This window comes from Ciconia boyciana, chromosome 15 (genome assembly GCF_034638445.1).
Source record: "Ciconia boyciana chromosome 15, ASM3463844v1, whole genome shotgun sequence".
In the NCBI taxonomy this organism is placed as follows: domain Eukaryota; kingdom Metazoa; phylum Chordata; class Aves; order Ciconiiformes; family Ciconiidae; genus Ciconia; species Ciconia boyciana.
This window is the reverse complement of record NC_132948.1, coordinates 7,715,710-7,732,303: the sequence shown is the minus strand read 5'-3', so window position 1 is coordinate 7,732,303 and position 16,594 is coordinate 7,715,710. Positions and strand designations below refer to the sequence as shown.

Here is a 16,594-nt window from a genome sequence, read left to right as displayed (position 1 = left end):
TTGATATTTGCTTCAAAGTTAAAGAGGTTTAGTCAGAGCAAGACCTCAAAATGTAATTGACTCATTCTGATGATGGAGGGTACTTTCTGCAAGCAGTGCAAGCTGGTAGCTCAGGCTGGTCACACAGCAGCGTAAAAGCTATGGGTTGTTCATCTTCAGCATTCATTAGTCTGTGACACGTTAAGCTGTACCTGCTCAGGGCCCATTACTTCAGTCACAGCCCCTGCTCAGCCAAAACCGGATGTTATTCTAGAGCTGCAAGTGCAATGTGCTTTTCCCTTCTTTTGAAGATGTAACTTGCAATTAGTTCAAGAATCCCAAATAAAACATAGTCTAAAAAGAAGCTGTCATGGACAGGCTAGTCTATCAAACTGCTTGCCTTGCTAAATGGGTCCTTTTGCAAGGTGGCATTTTATGCTCACTTCTAGCAAAGGAATTTTAGTAAGACTAGATGTAAGTGTCCCACTACAAAAGAGAACAATGTTTAAAAAAAGTTTAAGAAGCTGGACGAGGCTTCTTAAAATAGCTAATAGCTCACGTATGAGGCCACAGCAAAGACAGTGTCTTTGGAATAACATGAGCTTACAGAATGCATTTAATGTTTCTTGGTAACGCTGCAATTTTTTTCCTAGAGTCAGTACTGTAGCTAACAAAAACCCTAAGAACAAAGTTTTGTGGATCCTGATGAACACCAGTATAAGCTTCCTTTATACATTCTCAGTGTCTTTAATCTTGCCCTGAAAGGAGTCTTTCTAAAAACAATTCCCAAGGCCATTCAGTCTTTTGTCTATCAAGGGCAGCAGAAAGCAGGCTAGCTAAAAGGTATCGGTGGGCAATATGAATGGCTATCTGTTTGGATGCTTAAAGAACTCACTTCAAACAAACTAATGAACATCTGTAAGATAAATGATCAATCAGTACTGACGTGGATTGGTGCAAACTGACAGCCCCCAAAGATAGCAGGCTTTATAGCTAGGACCCAGTGAGCTTTGTATGCCTCATGCAGTGCATTTTAGTCAGTAGGAAGAGTTATATATTGGCTTATGAAATATCAGCGAGTGCCTGCCAAATTACTTTCCAAACAGCAACCAACTTGTTTTCTGGCTGTTTTCAGTGTTATGCAGTTGAACAAGTGATCTGGAGTGCATGGTGTTAAATGCTAAAGATTTTAGCCGTTGTGAAGTTAGAGAGAAGCAAGTATCCGCAGCATGTGGCAGAAGAAACGGAAAGTGATGAAATACTGCTTCATGCAAGCATGAAGGCTAGTCAGCATAAAAGGGGAGAAGACAGAGGCATAATGGCTTCTAGGGAGATTGCCACCTCCTCCAGGTAAAAGACCAATTGGGAAGGTACTTAACCCTTCGTGTGCTTTCATCCCTTGACCAGGAAAGCGTGGAGGGGAAGGAAGGTAGAGATGAAGAGGAGGTCACAAACGCACTCCTCCCGATCTAAAAATGGGAAAGAGAAAAACACTCGGGAAAACCAAAAACAAAACACAAATAAATGCTTAACTGAAATAAAGGAACATTCTTAAAACCATGGAGGTGACATAAAGCAAGAATGATTTTGAGAATTTGGCTAAGCCTGAGTGGACTTAATTCTTTCAAAATACAATAGACTTCATGTTAATTCCAATATTGATATTCCAGAGGTGCTGAATTCCACAGAGAATAAAATACATTCACCATAATACCAAATTAACTAACTCCACGTAACAAACTAATGCTTCAGAACCGCTACTTCTATCCAAATTTCAAACCAAATGACCGAAGGACCTATACAAAGCGCTGTCATGTTTTGCAAACACTGCCACATACAAAAGAATTCTGACATTTCTTCCTGCCAGAACTGCCTTTATATGATCATGCCAATATAATTTAAAATGATCCAGATTTCATAGTTTGAAGTTTTTATACATAGAAGGTGGGGAAAAAACCCAGCATACAAATTTCTGCACTGACTCCTTGGTGCACTCAACTGTCTTCTCTGGAACGTGCATGGAACATTTGTCCTCCCTCATGCCAAGCAAAAAACCCATGAATTTCCAAATATGTTTTAAAGGGCTTAATTGTTTATCTGGAAGGAAATACAAGATAATGCTACCAACAGGGAAACATACTGAAACAAATCCACAAATGTTAAGTACGTGCTTAAAAAATATTGTCCCATATTCTTGCCCACAGGGCAATCTAAAAAGATGCAATAAAAAATTAACTTTAATAAGCACTAGTGTGTGTTGGGTCACTTATCTAAAGTGTGAACAGGTCAGTGCAGAATCCTTGTGGCTAATACAGAACTCACTCTCCACTATTAGTACATCGTACAGGAAAATACCAAAACGGAAAAATTTGTTCAACTAACAGATGTAAACCATCTTCGGTCTCCAGTTCCAAACTCAGAACAAGAAACTGGTGCCCTAATGAAAAAGTCAGCTTCAATTTTATTTTATTTTTGAAAGGTGGTTCTGAAGTTCCACAAATCGGCCCATGCCTGTATATCTCAAGAAAGAAATCCATGAACTTTACCTACCTTCTTGGAATACTATTTTTCCCCCCCTCCTAGTTTTCAAACAGCCACACATTGATATTTGACATATATATTGTGGTTAAAAGAAACAGCTGAGCAGAAGCCAAAAGCTCCAGTTTACATATTCCAGAATTGTTATAGCTTTTACTTTTCAAAATATCAAGCTCCTGCAGACATGTTAATACAGCAAACATTAACAATTCTTACAGTTCAAATTCACTCTGAAGCAGACAGTTGAGTAGTTTTGGTACACGAGCATAGTTGGAATAGACAGAAAAGCTGAACATAAGAAGAAATGCAGAAGCATCAGCAGTTTTACTTACATGTGGAGGGAAAGGCTGCAGTCTTGTTATGCTTTCTTCTGGGTATGTGACCTCTCCCATGGGGAGGTAGGGTTTCTGACCTGATCCAGTCTCATACATGGACATGGGTCTGCTACCCCGTGCAGATGGTCGCCGCTTTAAAGAAGAATTGGTGGTAGGGTCTGTGTATTCAGAACCAGTTTGGACCTGATATATATTGGTTGTGGCCTGTCTTCTGAGGTTGGTATTTTCACTCTGTAGCGTTTGAAGCTGAAAGAAATGTTTAGCAGTGGGACTTTGTTTTTCTAATAGCAAGCGTCAAAAGCAAACCGACTACACAATACACGCTTGTCACCTTTACTAGTAAATCCAGTTACTAGTAGCTGGGTTTGATTTCTTTTTCAAAATCTACTTGACTTGCTTAGTACAAGCACAGAAACATCTGTGTTCCAGATCTGGAAATATTTATGTGCTGATTTCCAGCATTTTTTGCTGGGATGCAAGCTAAATTAGAACTTAAAATGGGCTGTTGTAGTTAAAAAACACACAATCCATTTCTTCCAGCCTGGCTGTACTGGCACATGAATCGTGTAATATAATGAGGCTGGGGGGGAAGGCCTGCCAACAAAACAGTTTTTCAAGCAAAGTGATCCATTTCAGCAGTCAATACAAGAACTTAAAAGAGGACTTTAACGTAAGGCCCATGAAATCTGAAAATGCCAGAACTACAGCACAGACACCAGAGGCAGCGCAAAGAAAACTAGAGCTTGCTCTGCAAAGCGAGAACAGAGTTTAGCTTATGAAAATTAAGTATCAGCTACTGCTTTCTAAGAAGCCAACAAGAAATAATTTTAAAGCTTTGTATTATTATGTATTTGATGGATAGCAAAAATGCAACAATTCTGATTTTTTTTTTTTGTGGAGTTACTCAGAGTAAGTTTGCTATATTAACACATCATAAAGAAAAGATGTAAAAAAGTCAGTATCAGCAATTCTCTAACAATACTTGAGTATAATATTTCAAACAGCTGATGGCCTCTTAAACAGGAAATTGTATATTTACTACTTGCATTTATTTTGCATCACACGAACCTTCAAGAACATTATCTCTATCAAAAAGATCCTACTTTGCCTAGAGCACTTCCCAGATATTGAGATATCGCAACCCTATATCAAATGTGCAGACTTCTATCAAGATAATTTATGGTTTTTCTCCCCGCTTTCTATATGCTCTGTACTAAGGTGCATCAAGTCTTAAGATTTGAGTATCAGCCAGAAGCCAAGCTACCCCTTTAAAGTTTGACATTAGAGGCAATTACATAGGTCAACTTTATAGGCTCCTTCTTCCAAACTTCTTCCACATTTTATAAACGTGCTTTTGGTGCAGGTTTAGCCAACAGCTAATGTAAACTCAGACCAAACTCTTAACCACCAATAAGCACCTAAAAAAAATCTGCAGGCATGAAAACAAAACAAAACCACCCAAAAAACCTTTTCCATTAGAATGCCCATTAAAGCAACAGAACTATTTTCATTTTTATTTAGGAAGAATCTACTCTAAAGTGGCATTCATCAAGTGTAACTTTGCCTCTTCTTTAATTAATTATCTTTTGCTTAGTAATTTCCATGCAGAAGATTAGATACACAGCTGGCTAATAAAGTGATACTTAAAGTGGATAGATTTTTTAGTTTATGTCCTTCTAAGCTCTTGCTTAGAAAACAAACAAAAAAAAAAGAAAACAAGGGGGGGAGGGAAGAGACTCTTGATGACATCTATTGCATTAGAATTGCTGAAGTAGTACAAATATATTGGTGTCTTGCTACAAAGAATCCAGCAGAGAATTCCCATATTGTACTGAAGTTCCCAGTAGCTTAGAGTTAAGACAGCTGTTACCCCTTCCTCCCATCCTGCATTCTGCAGTGGTGCACGGCTGTATCAATTCTTCACCAATCCAGAGCCACTAAACACTAAGTTAAAGCCCCAAAGCTATAGACGTCATCAGGACATAAAATTAGTGCAACTCGTCTCCAAGGTGAGTGAGCCCTGGCTGTGCCATCTTTCAAAACAAGTTCAACTGCAGCACAGCAATGATTGCTCTTCTGCTACACCACATAAATATACTAAAGCCTCATTAATTCATAGGCCCTGAAGATTTTTTTTTTTACCCTAAATAGACTTATCTGTTTAAAGAAACTCAATGTAAGTGAAAAGTTAATTCACTTGATGCAGAGAAATGCTTAACCAGTACAGTCTATTAAAAGACCAAGAAAACACCCTGAGATCTCTTCGGTTCCTCTCAGTATTCACCATTCCAATAGATCTGAAAGGCTGAACACAATTGTACGGAAGGATGGCACTGAACAGACAAAGATATTTGAATCTGCTGAATTAGCTTGGCCTCAGATGCTAAGAGCTCAACAGTTCCCACCACTCTCCAAAGCATCAGCCTCTGCCCCAAAACAATGGGGAAACAAGCTCTCAGCACAGGTTCACCTCTGCAGGAGCACAGCTTGAACAACTTCCTCTACAGGGAGAGAGCTTTCTGCAGCACATACTCTAAGTCTTGCAGTACTGTAATGATTTGGAAAACAGGATTTTTAACACTAGGTAAAGAATTAATCTGAGGAAGCAGCCAGCCAGCAGCCAACGGCTAGGCTAGCATAACAGACAGGATAGTGAACTCAATACAGATATAAATTCTCCTTTACCCTACAAAAATCTCTATTTACCAGAACACTGGCAAAGCATTCAACAAATTGATTTGTTTATATAAGGATGAGAAGGTCTGGCTTCCAAACTGGGTTTTTGGAGCTTTAAATTCAGGATTTTAGCAAAAAGTGTTCAGTTTTGTGTTTATATAAGACTACCTATGCATAGCAACTCATATTGTAAATTAGATACCACTACCTTATCCTCGTCTGGACAAAACCCACACTGACGGTTTAAAGCAGTAATTGAGTTTACCACTATATCCTTTATGTGCTATTTCCCATGGATTCAAATGCAAACAAACAACTAAATCGTGGCCTCCTGGTATACAAAACCTTTCTATTGTATTGCTGCATTTCAGATTATTTTCTACTGCCAAACTGGATTGGGATTTTAATTTCCCTTCATTCCAGCTGGGCTTATTAATGGAAAAAACCCAACATAGTTACTGGAAAAGTTGGAAGTACATTAGATACATATGTGCACACACGTGAGATGCATGCTAGCACTTACTTCTGCATTGCTGAAAACTGCTTATCTTGAAGCAAGACAGCAAAAACCTACAAGACTTGCAACAACTGTCCTGTCACTTGGAAAACTTATGTCAAAGTCAACTAAGCAGCTCATCATTACCTCCACAAAAAAACATTCAAAGCACATGCTGCACATATACAGTTATAGTCTCATGTGATTCCAAAGCAGCTCCATTTTAAAGTAAGTTTTCTCACTATCCTAATATTGGGCGATTGCATCTTCAGTTTCAGCAGTTTTATTCTGGTCAACTTAAAATACATCAAGAAGTGAAGGGGTTACACTATTGTGCCTGTTACCTTTTTCTGCATGATTCTCAGCTCATCACTCAAGTTGATGTTCACTTTCATCAACTGCTGAATCTTTACCTCAGAAGCCACCAATGCATTTTTAACTTGCATATATTCTTGGGCTGTCACTGGTCCATCTGACAAGTCTGAATCAAGGCTCTATAAACAGTAAGAGAACAATACTTATACCATCGAAATACAGACTACCAAAAGAAAACATGACAATGAGATTTTGACAGCTTTTCATGTACTCACTTTAAAAGAACCATGGTTCAAATTAAGTTCAAATTAATAAGATCCATTCATTAAAATAATTTTAGTCCAATATAAAAGAAATCTGATGTCAATCTACTCTTAGCTCCTCTATGCACAAAAACATTTGTGTCAGCATTTCAGTGACACAATACTCTTTCGTAAGGATTTTTTTTTTTAAATATGCAATACAGAACTGGAAAGTGATAAAAACCAGATTACTAAATATCCAGTGTGCATGTTACCAGGGAAGATTAAACTAGAACTACTAGGTTTACTGCTCCGTTTTTACCATGCTGCATTATTTTCAGGAATGGTTTAAAATACTCAGTCACTATTGGTCTGCTGCAAATATTTCTTCAGTAGGAAGCAGTAAATGTTTGTGAAATACCATGCAATCGCTGATTAAGAGTGTTTGGGTAGATCCAATTATTTCATCTGTGCAATCAGATCTATAGCTTAGCTCCAGACACGCAGTGGCGCACATTACTTTTCTAGAGGAGCATTTACAGTAAAAATTCCTTAACTCACAACACTTAATTTTGTTAAAGTTCATAGACTGAGGCATGATTCTGAAATGAATTTGAAAATGAATTAAAATATTCATTTTCTGATCATTTATGCAGGTTAAATTCCCTCACAAGCGGAAAGATTCACTGCCGATTACCTTTATTCATAAAAATTTGGTGTGTGTATAAGTATTGCAAACCTACCTTCTGTCTGTTTGATTTAGCTGCATTTGTTTCTAGATCTGTATCTTCATCTGAAGCAACGCTGTCATAATCAGGCTGGTCATTATCCTGACTTTCACTACTATGTTGATTGCTGATTGATTTGAGTATCAGTTCCACATTTTCTGTAGATCAACATAGATCATTTAAAAAAGTACTAGTAAGTTTGGAGAAGAAATGGAAGTGCATACTTTAAAGTAATTAAAAAAAAAATAAATCAGAAAAGATCTTCATCCAGAGAGACAATACAAGACATACCATAATAAAGTATCATTTGACTAGCCCAGTTCAAAAAAATTAATTTAGATCCACCTAATAGGTATGGATTATTAGTGTCCAACATGTCAAAGTTTTATGGTTTTGTCTTTTCATTTCTTGTAAGTGTTTAGACAAGTTAGGTAAGTGGTGAGAATCATGCTTTAGCAGCTTAATAAAATTCACAGAAGGGAAAAAACCCCCAAAACAAAACAGACTACATTGGGCAAATGGACATGAACATTCAAATGAAAAATATAGGCAAAAATTAAAAGGCAGAAAAGATTTTTTTGTATTTTCTCTCCAGAGGGAGAACTAGTGTTCAGATACTTCATACCGTCATGGCTAGAACCTAGAACTATGGCTCTGTCTGGTTGTTGGCATAGGTATTTGTACTCTTTGATATCTCTCATGCTCAAGAAATACAGAAAGTAAACATTTTTAGGCAAATTAGCAATAAGCTCAAGAGCATGTAAATTACAGAAAAGTCCTGCATGTATAGAGCAGCCAGGACAGCCAGCATCTAGAACACTGACATTATCCTAGCTGCAATCAAAAGTAGTATCACTCAAACTGTACAGCAGTATTCTGGAAAATGTTACAAAGTTATCATAAAAATCAACAACCATCATAAAATGATGTTTCTGAATTGCACATATCCCACTTGATTTAACTGTATTACAAATACCAACCTTAACAGACAAATCTCCTGTACTGGGGCATTATTTTGGTGGCCTAATGCATGTTGTCAATAGCCTGCTATCCACGTGATTTAGTTCTTATCACTTATAAAAACAGTATAAATCTCTTTCTTCATTCATATAGTACTTCTGAATTAAACTATGGTTTTGATTAAACTACTGAAGAATTGCATACAAGAGAGCCAACAACCAAAAGTATACTCACCTTTTGAACCAGTGAGAGGATTCCCCTGTTGCCTTCGTTTGGCATCACTTAAAATGTCTATAACTAGCGTGGCAAATTCATGGGCATTAAATCGAGCCAGTTTCTGTCTTCCCTAAATCACAGAATAATGCAGAAAAAATAAAAGGACATAGTGTATTAGATGAACAGCAGAGTTCTCAGGTAAAACTAAGACTACAGCACTTACAGAGAGTTGATTGTTCAATTACATTTATTGCAAAAAGTGTGATTTAAATTATCCAGCTGCACACTCCAGGGCAGAGGAAATGTGAAACTATTTTAACCTCTTTACAAGTAGATACAACTCTTTTACAGTAATGAAGTACAGTAAAGCAATATTACTTAGAATACCTGGTCTATTAAATAAAAATAGTTTTACAGTGTCAAGAAGATTGCATACCTGATTCCTGGTTGAGGAATACTCAGGATTTACGGGAAGAAAAGGGACCACTGTGGTCTCTGTCACAAGTGTACTATGATTCTGAGTAGCAAGCCAAACTGCTCAGGGAAGAAAAAAAAAAAAGAAAGAAAGGAATAACCTTCCTGTATTATTTGACAGTGTTCCTTATCAAAGAATAAAAGACCACAATTTCCAACACAAATACAATCAATTCAAAGGAAGGCTTTTTTCCCCAGAGGGTTCTCTACTTCGTAAAAACCACAAGATTTTTTCAATTAATGTCACCTTCAAACAATGCAAGACAAAGAAACTACCATTATCAGTAATTACTGAATACAAAAGTACTTTAAACAGAACATATGCTTGCACTAGCATCTTGTATGTAATGTAACAATTCAAATTTGTTTTATACACATCCCAGAAAGCCTCATTCACCTGCATCTGTTTCCCTCCTGTCAACTTCATCATACACATCCATGGCAAGTTCTTCAAATAAGTGGTTGCTTAGCTAAGGGTAGAAGAGAATAATTACAGCTTGAAAATAAATGAAACCTAGTAAGACCTCTGTAACATAGAAAATATAAGAGCACAAGTCTGCTCTCCCTTGGCTGTTTTTCAGCCCATATAATTGCTTGTTTCTCAGCCTGCATAGTAAAGTAATCCATTAACCAGACCTATATGACCACCGGATTGCTAGATACAGAGACAACAGTACTGTTCTACACTTTTCCTTGACTGGTTAATGGATTTTTTTTTTTCTCTCCTATCGAATCACAAAAATACCTTGTGTATCTGGGGTGAAGCAGACCTACTATGGGAATTAGGTATCCAAACGCCACTGTAGATGTGGGCTTAACTGAACAGTGAAGACTCACAAAATGCTTGCGTGTTTCAAACTGTGTTCCTACAGTGGATCATTCAAGAGAGATACTTCTGTTACGAAGAAGTGAGCTGTTGGAAGATCAGACATGAAATTAAGACGTCACAGGGCTTTGTGGATGTTTCACTTACTGACGTACAGTGCATTAACATTAGTAATGGGGACCAGACTTAACAGCATAAGCAAGCCTGAATAGATGGCTGATCTTCCTTGTCTGGGACCAGCTGTACTAAAAAGGGTGAAAAAACTAACACTTTTTCTAGGGTTTAGCTTTATTTACAGGAAAAACAGGCCCATTTTTTCCAGAGTGAGTCCCAAATTCTTAACCAAAGAGCAACTGGCATCATTCTTGAAGCCAGATAAAGTCAGTATGTTTACTTGTGTCTGGCTGGGATGGAATTAACTTTCTTGATAGCAGCCCGCATGATGCTTGCTGTGTTTTGGATTTGTGGCTAAAACAGTGTTGATAATCCTAGCTTGTTTTGGTTACTGCTCAACAGTGCTTGCACAACATCAAGGCATTCGTTTTTTCCCCCCCTCTGCCTACCCCAGCACCCAGCAGCAAGTAGGCTTAGGGTGGGCATGAAGCCGGGAGGAGACGCAGCCAGGACAGCTGACATGAATCCGCCAAAGGGATATTCCATACCATACCATGGCATGCTCAGCAATAAAAACTGGGGTGGTTTTTGGCTTCCAAGATGGCTGTTCAGAGACTAGCTGGGCGGTGGTCTTCCTGTGGAGGTGCTGAGCAATTTCATTTGCTTCACTTGGTTTTCTTCCCTTTCCTACACCTATTAAACTGCCTTTATCTCAACCTATGAGTTTTCTCGCTTTTGCTCTTCCTATGCTCTCCCCAGTCCTGCTGGGGGGACTGTGTTGGTGCTGGGCTGCTGGCCAGGGTCAACCCACCACAACTTACAAAAATACAATGCAGGAATCCATCTACTTCTAGCTAGCTATGCATTTAAAGTAGCCACTAACAGCATGTTAACAGCAGAAAGCCAGTTCTAAAGTCGGATTCATATTTGGTTTGTATCCATTACTATTCGAATACCAGTTCTACACATGCTGGCTTGCTTAGCTGGAATTTTCATGACCACTAGCATTACCTTTAGAGAAAAATGGACATTGTTGAACAGAAGAATATCACCAGGATTGTTCTTCCCCCAACTGCAAAATTTTTATCCTTTGATACAATTTGCTTCAGCTAAAAGCTTTAAGTAGAGGAAAAACATGTCCCCACTCTAACTTGCACAAGGATTTGGTCACCAACACTTTAGTAAAACTAGTGAGCTGGCATTACTATCAACTAATTAGCAGACAGTAATGCATTATTCTGGCTTTCCACAAAGTTAAAGGCAAATAGTAACATTTAACATACAGATTTATATAAAATACATGACAGCAAGACAAACAACAAAGTTTAAGGTTCTGAACTGGGGAGACAGACCTAGAGATACTACCCCAAACAAGACCAACAACTATTTGTTCTCCATCATGAATTTGTCATCATCTCTGCTCCTCCATTTCTGCCTATTTTTGTGTTTTTCTCCAGACTTTTAACTTGCTACAGAGTCGACATTTATTTATGCAGGAATTAACAGCAGCTGAAACCAGCTTGAAAGATGAAGTGCAGAGTTGGCCACGTCCAGACAGAGATGTGTCTCACAGGACACTGGAAGTTTTACTTACAGACTGAAGTTTCTTCTTAGCTGCTTTTGCAAGTTCTGATAAATCTAGACTGCTATGAAAACAAAAAGTGATCATTACATCTACAGCATTTAAAAGCTTGTTTAAACACAAATTCTACGTTTCAATAATTCAATGATTAAAATGTCACTTCTATTTGAAACTCCTTAATCTTTTAGTATTTTTAATATAGTTTTTAACACCTTGATCTTACTAATATTGCTAATATACCGATAGTATATTATTAAGCTTTTCTAAACAACAATCTTAAATTTAAAACAAAAGAATCCCAAAAATCCTTTGGAATGTGAATATCTGCATTTGCATAGCTCAAAAAGCAGTCAAGTTGTAGTGCAACAAAATGCTTTCTGTAAGGAATCTGAGCAATATGATCATTCTGACCAAAACTTGAGTCCACAGAAAACACACAGGATTTGTTCCACTGGACTCTGCAGGAGGTAGGTGACCATCAGGCTGGCAAATGGCTACAACAATAGGGCCATGCTTAAAATTATTCTGTATGGATTAGTAAATAATCTCTTCTACTCATTTCCAGCCTTGAGCATGAGGCACAAGATGAAAATTGCAGAGTCCAACAGAATTTATCATAAAAGCCACAGATCAGGAAGCTGACAAATTTTGAGTCCATATTTATATCACCCAGGGGAAGACTCCCCTGACCTACAAGGAGGGAAAGGCTCAAATAAAACCTCTGTATGATTAAGTGACATCACAGAGAGTTTGTGTAGGCAGTCACCTAGACAAGGAAAAAAACAAAAAAAAAAAAAAAAGAAAAAAAAAACCACCAGCAGAGGACATCAGGCAGAGGGAAGACAGGCTGTACTGCAGACTCTGCAATCTGAGCAGCATCTTTGAACAAGTGATTTTCTCTGCATGTCAACTTCCTTCTCAGTGTAATGAGGCCAGTGATACTTACTCTGCTCTGTAAAATACTTTGCATTGAAAATACACAGTACTTTATCCAATAAACACAGCATATCTAAAAAAATTAGACGTTAACACGAAGTATTTTACCAACTATTACATAGTTTCTATAATTTTTATTTTATTACAGTTTTTCATAGAAATTTTGCAAGCAATAAGTTGAACAGTAGTTTACTTACAGCCGTCTTATTTCCAATTGCATAGCAATAAGAGAAAAATAGGGACTTGTGATTAGTCCTTGATATGTTTTATACAAATACCATTTCATTGATCAAAATCAAAAGTTAAAAGCATGCAGATGATCAAAAGTACAAATATTTTCACAGAAAAATGCATCTTTCTTGCAAGTATTAGTTTCAAAATGCTGTATCAGGAAACTAACTCAATTGGTCCTTACATTATTTACAAAATCAGTTTCCCAGGAATCCCCATGTGTCTTCCCTTAATATAATTGTCCCACTTTCTCCCTGCATTTTAACGAATACAGTAAACTTCTATAATTTTCTGGTTTTGTTTAAATGACAATACTCTTTCTAGAAAGAGCTTCCAAGATCGATAAAGGCACACACTAAAAAGTTAGAATGACAACAAGCTTAGAAGCCGTTTCAGAAAGCAAAGGGAACTTAAATTATTAGGTTTTTTTTATTTTGACGTTTTCAGACATGCCATGGACTCAGCAACTTACCTGTCTGCCATCTGAGGTATAACAAAGTGCTGTCCATTTTTATGATCTAGAGTTGAAAACAAATTGCACTTTAATAGGTTGTTACTGGACTATAGTTTTCAATGTTGTCAGGATATACAGCTAGTATTCAGTTTTACTACAAGACATAGTAATGAGAAACCCAGGAATATATGCAACAGGCAAACACAGAATAATTTATCTTGCACGCAATTACTCAATTTCCAGTTATAGGAAGCTAGCAAGTCTTAAAAGAAGGTTCCTGCCACAATTTGCTGGTGTTATCAAAGATTCCAATTAAGGCTTATCAACTGTATTAAAATTCCATTTAAAAAAAAGTTCTAACATAGGTGCCTTTATGGCACCTAATGGCTAAAAATTCTTAAGTCTACTTGTGTTCAAAAGCTAGCCACTTAATTGAATATTCCCCTGCTTTTGCATTTCAATGAGAAGAAACTACTTAGAAGAGTTTCTACAATATCTTCTGCGGACTATTCAACATTCACAGAATTTATATTTTCCCTGCAATTCACTCCTTGAATTTAAACAGTACTCATCTGATCCTATATGTAGGTTTCTCCATGCTTTCATGGGTATTCCATTTATAGAGCACATATTTGTGGAAAAACAGAAAGGAACTTAATTTTTAATTTAGTTATACTTAAAATCCTGCAGTTTTATCTGAATTGGAAATGCATTATCACTAATCTTACATCTTATACTTTCTTTAGTTCTTCATGTACAATTTATATAACGTTAGAATATTTGAAATGCATATAAAAAGTGTAGTAACACTGACACAAAAATTATATACCATAGTTTGAACTATAATTAATGCTGAAAGATCTCGGAGTGTAGTTTTTTCTACTTACCTGGTTTCCTGCCACAGAGATAGAAAGCTAACCTGTCTGTGAGTTCATACTGAATTTCCACCAGACGCTCTGCCAGTTCATGATGCCCGCCTTGTCTGGTTTACATACACATACAAAAAGTTACATTAGTCATTCCTTTTAAGACATACAAAAAAATTTAAAAATGGTCAGAGAAATAGATTTAGTACAAGCCATTGTTCAACACTGCGCATGTTTGAGTGTATCACAAGAGCACAGACTCACAGCAGGATTTTCAATAGCATGTTCCAGTGGGCAAAAAACTATAGATAAACTTTTATGAACTCCCCAAAATGAGTCAGTGAAAACTCTGAAAACCTTTGCCTACTGCTTTGCTGTAAAAAAACCACCAGATTATATAGGCTATTTGAACACATTATTTACAATTTTCTAGACAGTTCCTGAGCTCATGCAAACTCACCCAACTTCACATTTGATTAATAGCATTGAGAAATAGAAATATTCTGGCATATCATGTTCTGCAACCAAGTGAACTTACTCAGTCTTCAGATTCCATGTACAGTCTCAATTCAAAAACAATCAGAGCAATGAGGACGTTTTATTTACACAAATGTGCAGCTTCTAGTTGATCAGTAATGTCCAATTTTGCGTATAAATACACAAAATCTTCAGTGCTGCGCTGCACATCTTGCAGTGCCTCATTACAGCCCAACTGATCAGCAGAGACATTCACGTTTAATCTTTCTTGACATGAATGTTGTCTGCCCCTGGGAAGCCTAGAGCCTTTCTAAAGGTCAGCTTTCCTGAGGGTGCAGTTCTGCGACTTGATGCGCCTAACAGTTCACTGCCACTAAAAAGCCTGGTTCCACCCCCTGCTCCCTGACCCATCTATGCAGTCCAGCCCTTTCCTACAGCAATTCCCTAGCTAATCCGCACTCCTGGAGTCTACTCAGCTTGCTGAACTTGCAGAAACTCTTCTTAGATTACTTTTCTGTGAGCTGTTGGATTGGCACAGCCTGTTTCACTGGGATCACAACTGTTGCCTCAAGCATCCAGGAGAATACAGGCTATGAAATGATGAAAATGCTTATTTATACTCTATGCATTCGCTCTTTCTGGAAAAAGTATTTATGAGCATTTAACAGTCCAATTATTTTCAGGACAGAAACATATCTAAGCAGGTTCATCATGTGATTTATGAACAGCAGTTAATAGATAAGAGCATCACATATGTCAGAGCCTTCTACCTTGCATAGTCAACTGGAGTTTTTCCATTGGAATCTTGCGTGCCAGGATCAGCACCATAAACCGCTAATAATTCTGCTTGTAAAGTCTGTCCTGCCTTAGCAGCAACGTGAAGCGGGGTGTTTCCTTTCTCCTACAAGTTATTAAGAAAAATATCTACTTAATCAACAGGTCTGAGTAGAAGACTGAACTATAACGTTTATCAGCTGAAATCAGTATAAATATTACGAACTGTAAGAATTGATTGTATATCAAAATAATGAAGAAAGTGTTCATACAGGATGAAAGAAGTTGGCTTGAGCTCCTAAGGAGAGTAATCGCAAACACGTCTCCAGATTCCCTGTCCTTACACTGGAATGGAGTTGCTGAAAAAGAGGGAGGATTGTACTTAATATAGCGGCAATAACTGTGATTCAGCATTTGTTTTTTCAGCCATGCTTTTAGAAACAGGTATGCAAGAATTCTGGCTACGGCTGTTTTGCATAAACTTTTTTCTCCAACTTAACATAAATTGATGCCTCTCAACCAGCCACACCTCCAGTATCCATGTATATCACCCAAAAGAGTGGCTTCAGGTTGAAGTCAAGCTATATTTGTTTACATAATGGTGCTGAAGAACAGCAATAGTTATCTCAAGTCAAAAGCAACCAATTTAATTCAGCCAGATTTCACTATTCTGTTACACACAAGCTGTAGCTTCTGCAGGCTGCCAGAAAAAACATACTAACCTTACTAAGATCTTTGGCAGTAACGCTGTCATCTTCACGGCACGGCAAGCGGTGAACAAATGCTAACATTTGATATTTAGCTCTAATGAATTCTGCTTTATTGGGACTGTAAAGAGAAACCCAAGCAACAGAAGGGAAAGAAAATAAATATTAGTGCTTTCATGATAATACAGATGCTCTAGAAAGAGGAAAATTCACAAGTGAGGATTGCATTAGATCTTTGCATGCTACTAGTAGCAAAGTTAGACATGGAAAAATATTTTCATTAAAAAAACAACCCAGTGCAGATAGTTTAACTGTACAGAGCATACTTTTGTTACAAACATCAAAATATCTGCAGACTCTAGGATGTAGTGTATATTTCTTAGAAGTAAACATTGAACTTAAAATTATGCCAACTTAAGATCTACGCTTACTATGTGCAATTATTTACATTTTAAAATGAAGCACCATATTCGGTGACAGAAATCTTATCTCAATTTTTTTTAATTCATCAACCAAACTCAATCTCATTAGTAGTATTCAGTTAACTGAAGCATGTGGCATGAGAATTAAAAGTCTTTTGATTCAAGTGCAAGTAAAGGTCCTCACCATTCAAAGCCAGAGGTAAGGAATCAATAGTTCAGAGAATTCAAGCACTGTATTTCCATTTT

General features: G+C 37.3%; 1 protein-coding gene across 4 annotated transcripts in view; it reads right to left on the bottom strand.

The window, feature by feature from the left end:
• The window catches only part of GIT2 (GIT ArfGAP 2), a 35,505-nt gene that overhangs the window by 12,835 nt on the left and 6,076 nt on the right, over positions 1-16,594 (bottom strand). The window contains exons 4-16 of one of the 4 annotated variants that reach the window (XM_072880515.1): positions 15,942-16,047; positions 15,492-15,578; positions 15,216-15,346; positions 13,990-14,084; positions 13,121-13,166; positions 11,494-11,545; positions 9,357-9,429; positions 8,922-9,019; positions 8,504-8,615; positions 7,325-7,467; positions 6,369-6,518; positions 2,850-3,098; positions 1,359-1,448 (exon numbers count right to left, since the gene is read on the bottom strand). In XM_072880515.1, coding sequence (XP_072736616.1) covers positions 1,359-1,448; positions 2,850-3,098; positions 6,369-6,518; positions 7,325-7,467; positions 8,504-8,615; positions 8,922-9,019; positions 9,357-9,429; positions 11,494-11,545; positions 13,121-13,166; positions 13,990-14,084; positions 15,216-15,346; positions 15,492-15,578; positions 15,942-16,047 — 1,432 coding nt within the window. The remainder of the gene's footprint in view (positions 1-1,358; positions 1,449-2,849; positions 3,099-6,368; positions 6,519-7,324; positions 7,468-8,503; positions 8,616-8,921; positions 9,020-9,356; positions 9,430-11,493; positions 11,546-13,120; positions 13,167-13,989; positions 14,085-15,215; positions 15,347-15,491; positions 15,579-15,941; positions 16,048-16,594) is intronic. The other 3 variants (XM_072880516.1, XM_072880517.1, XM_072880518.1) reach the window with 3 other exon arrangements.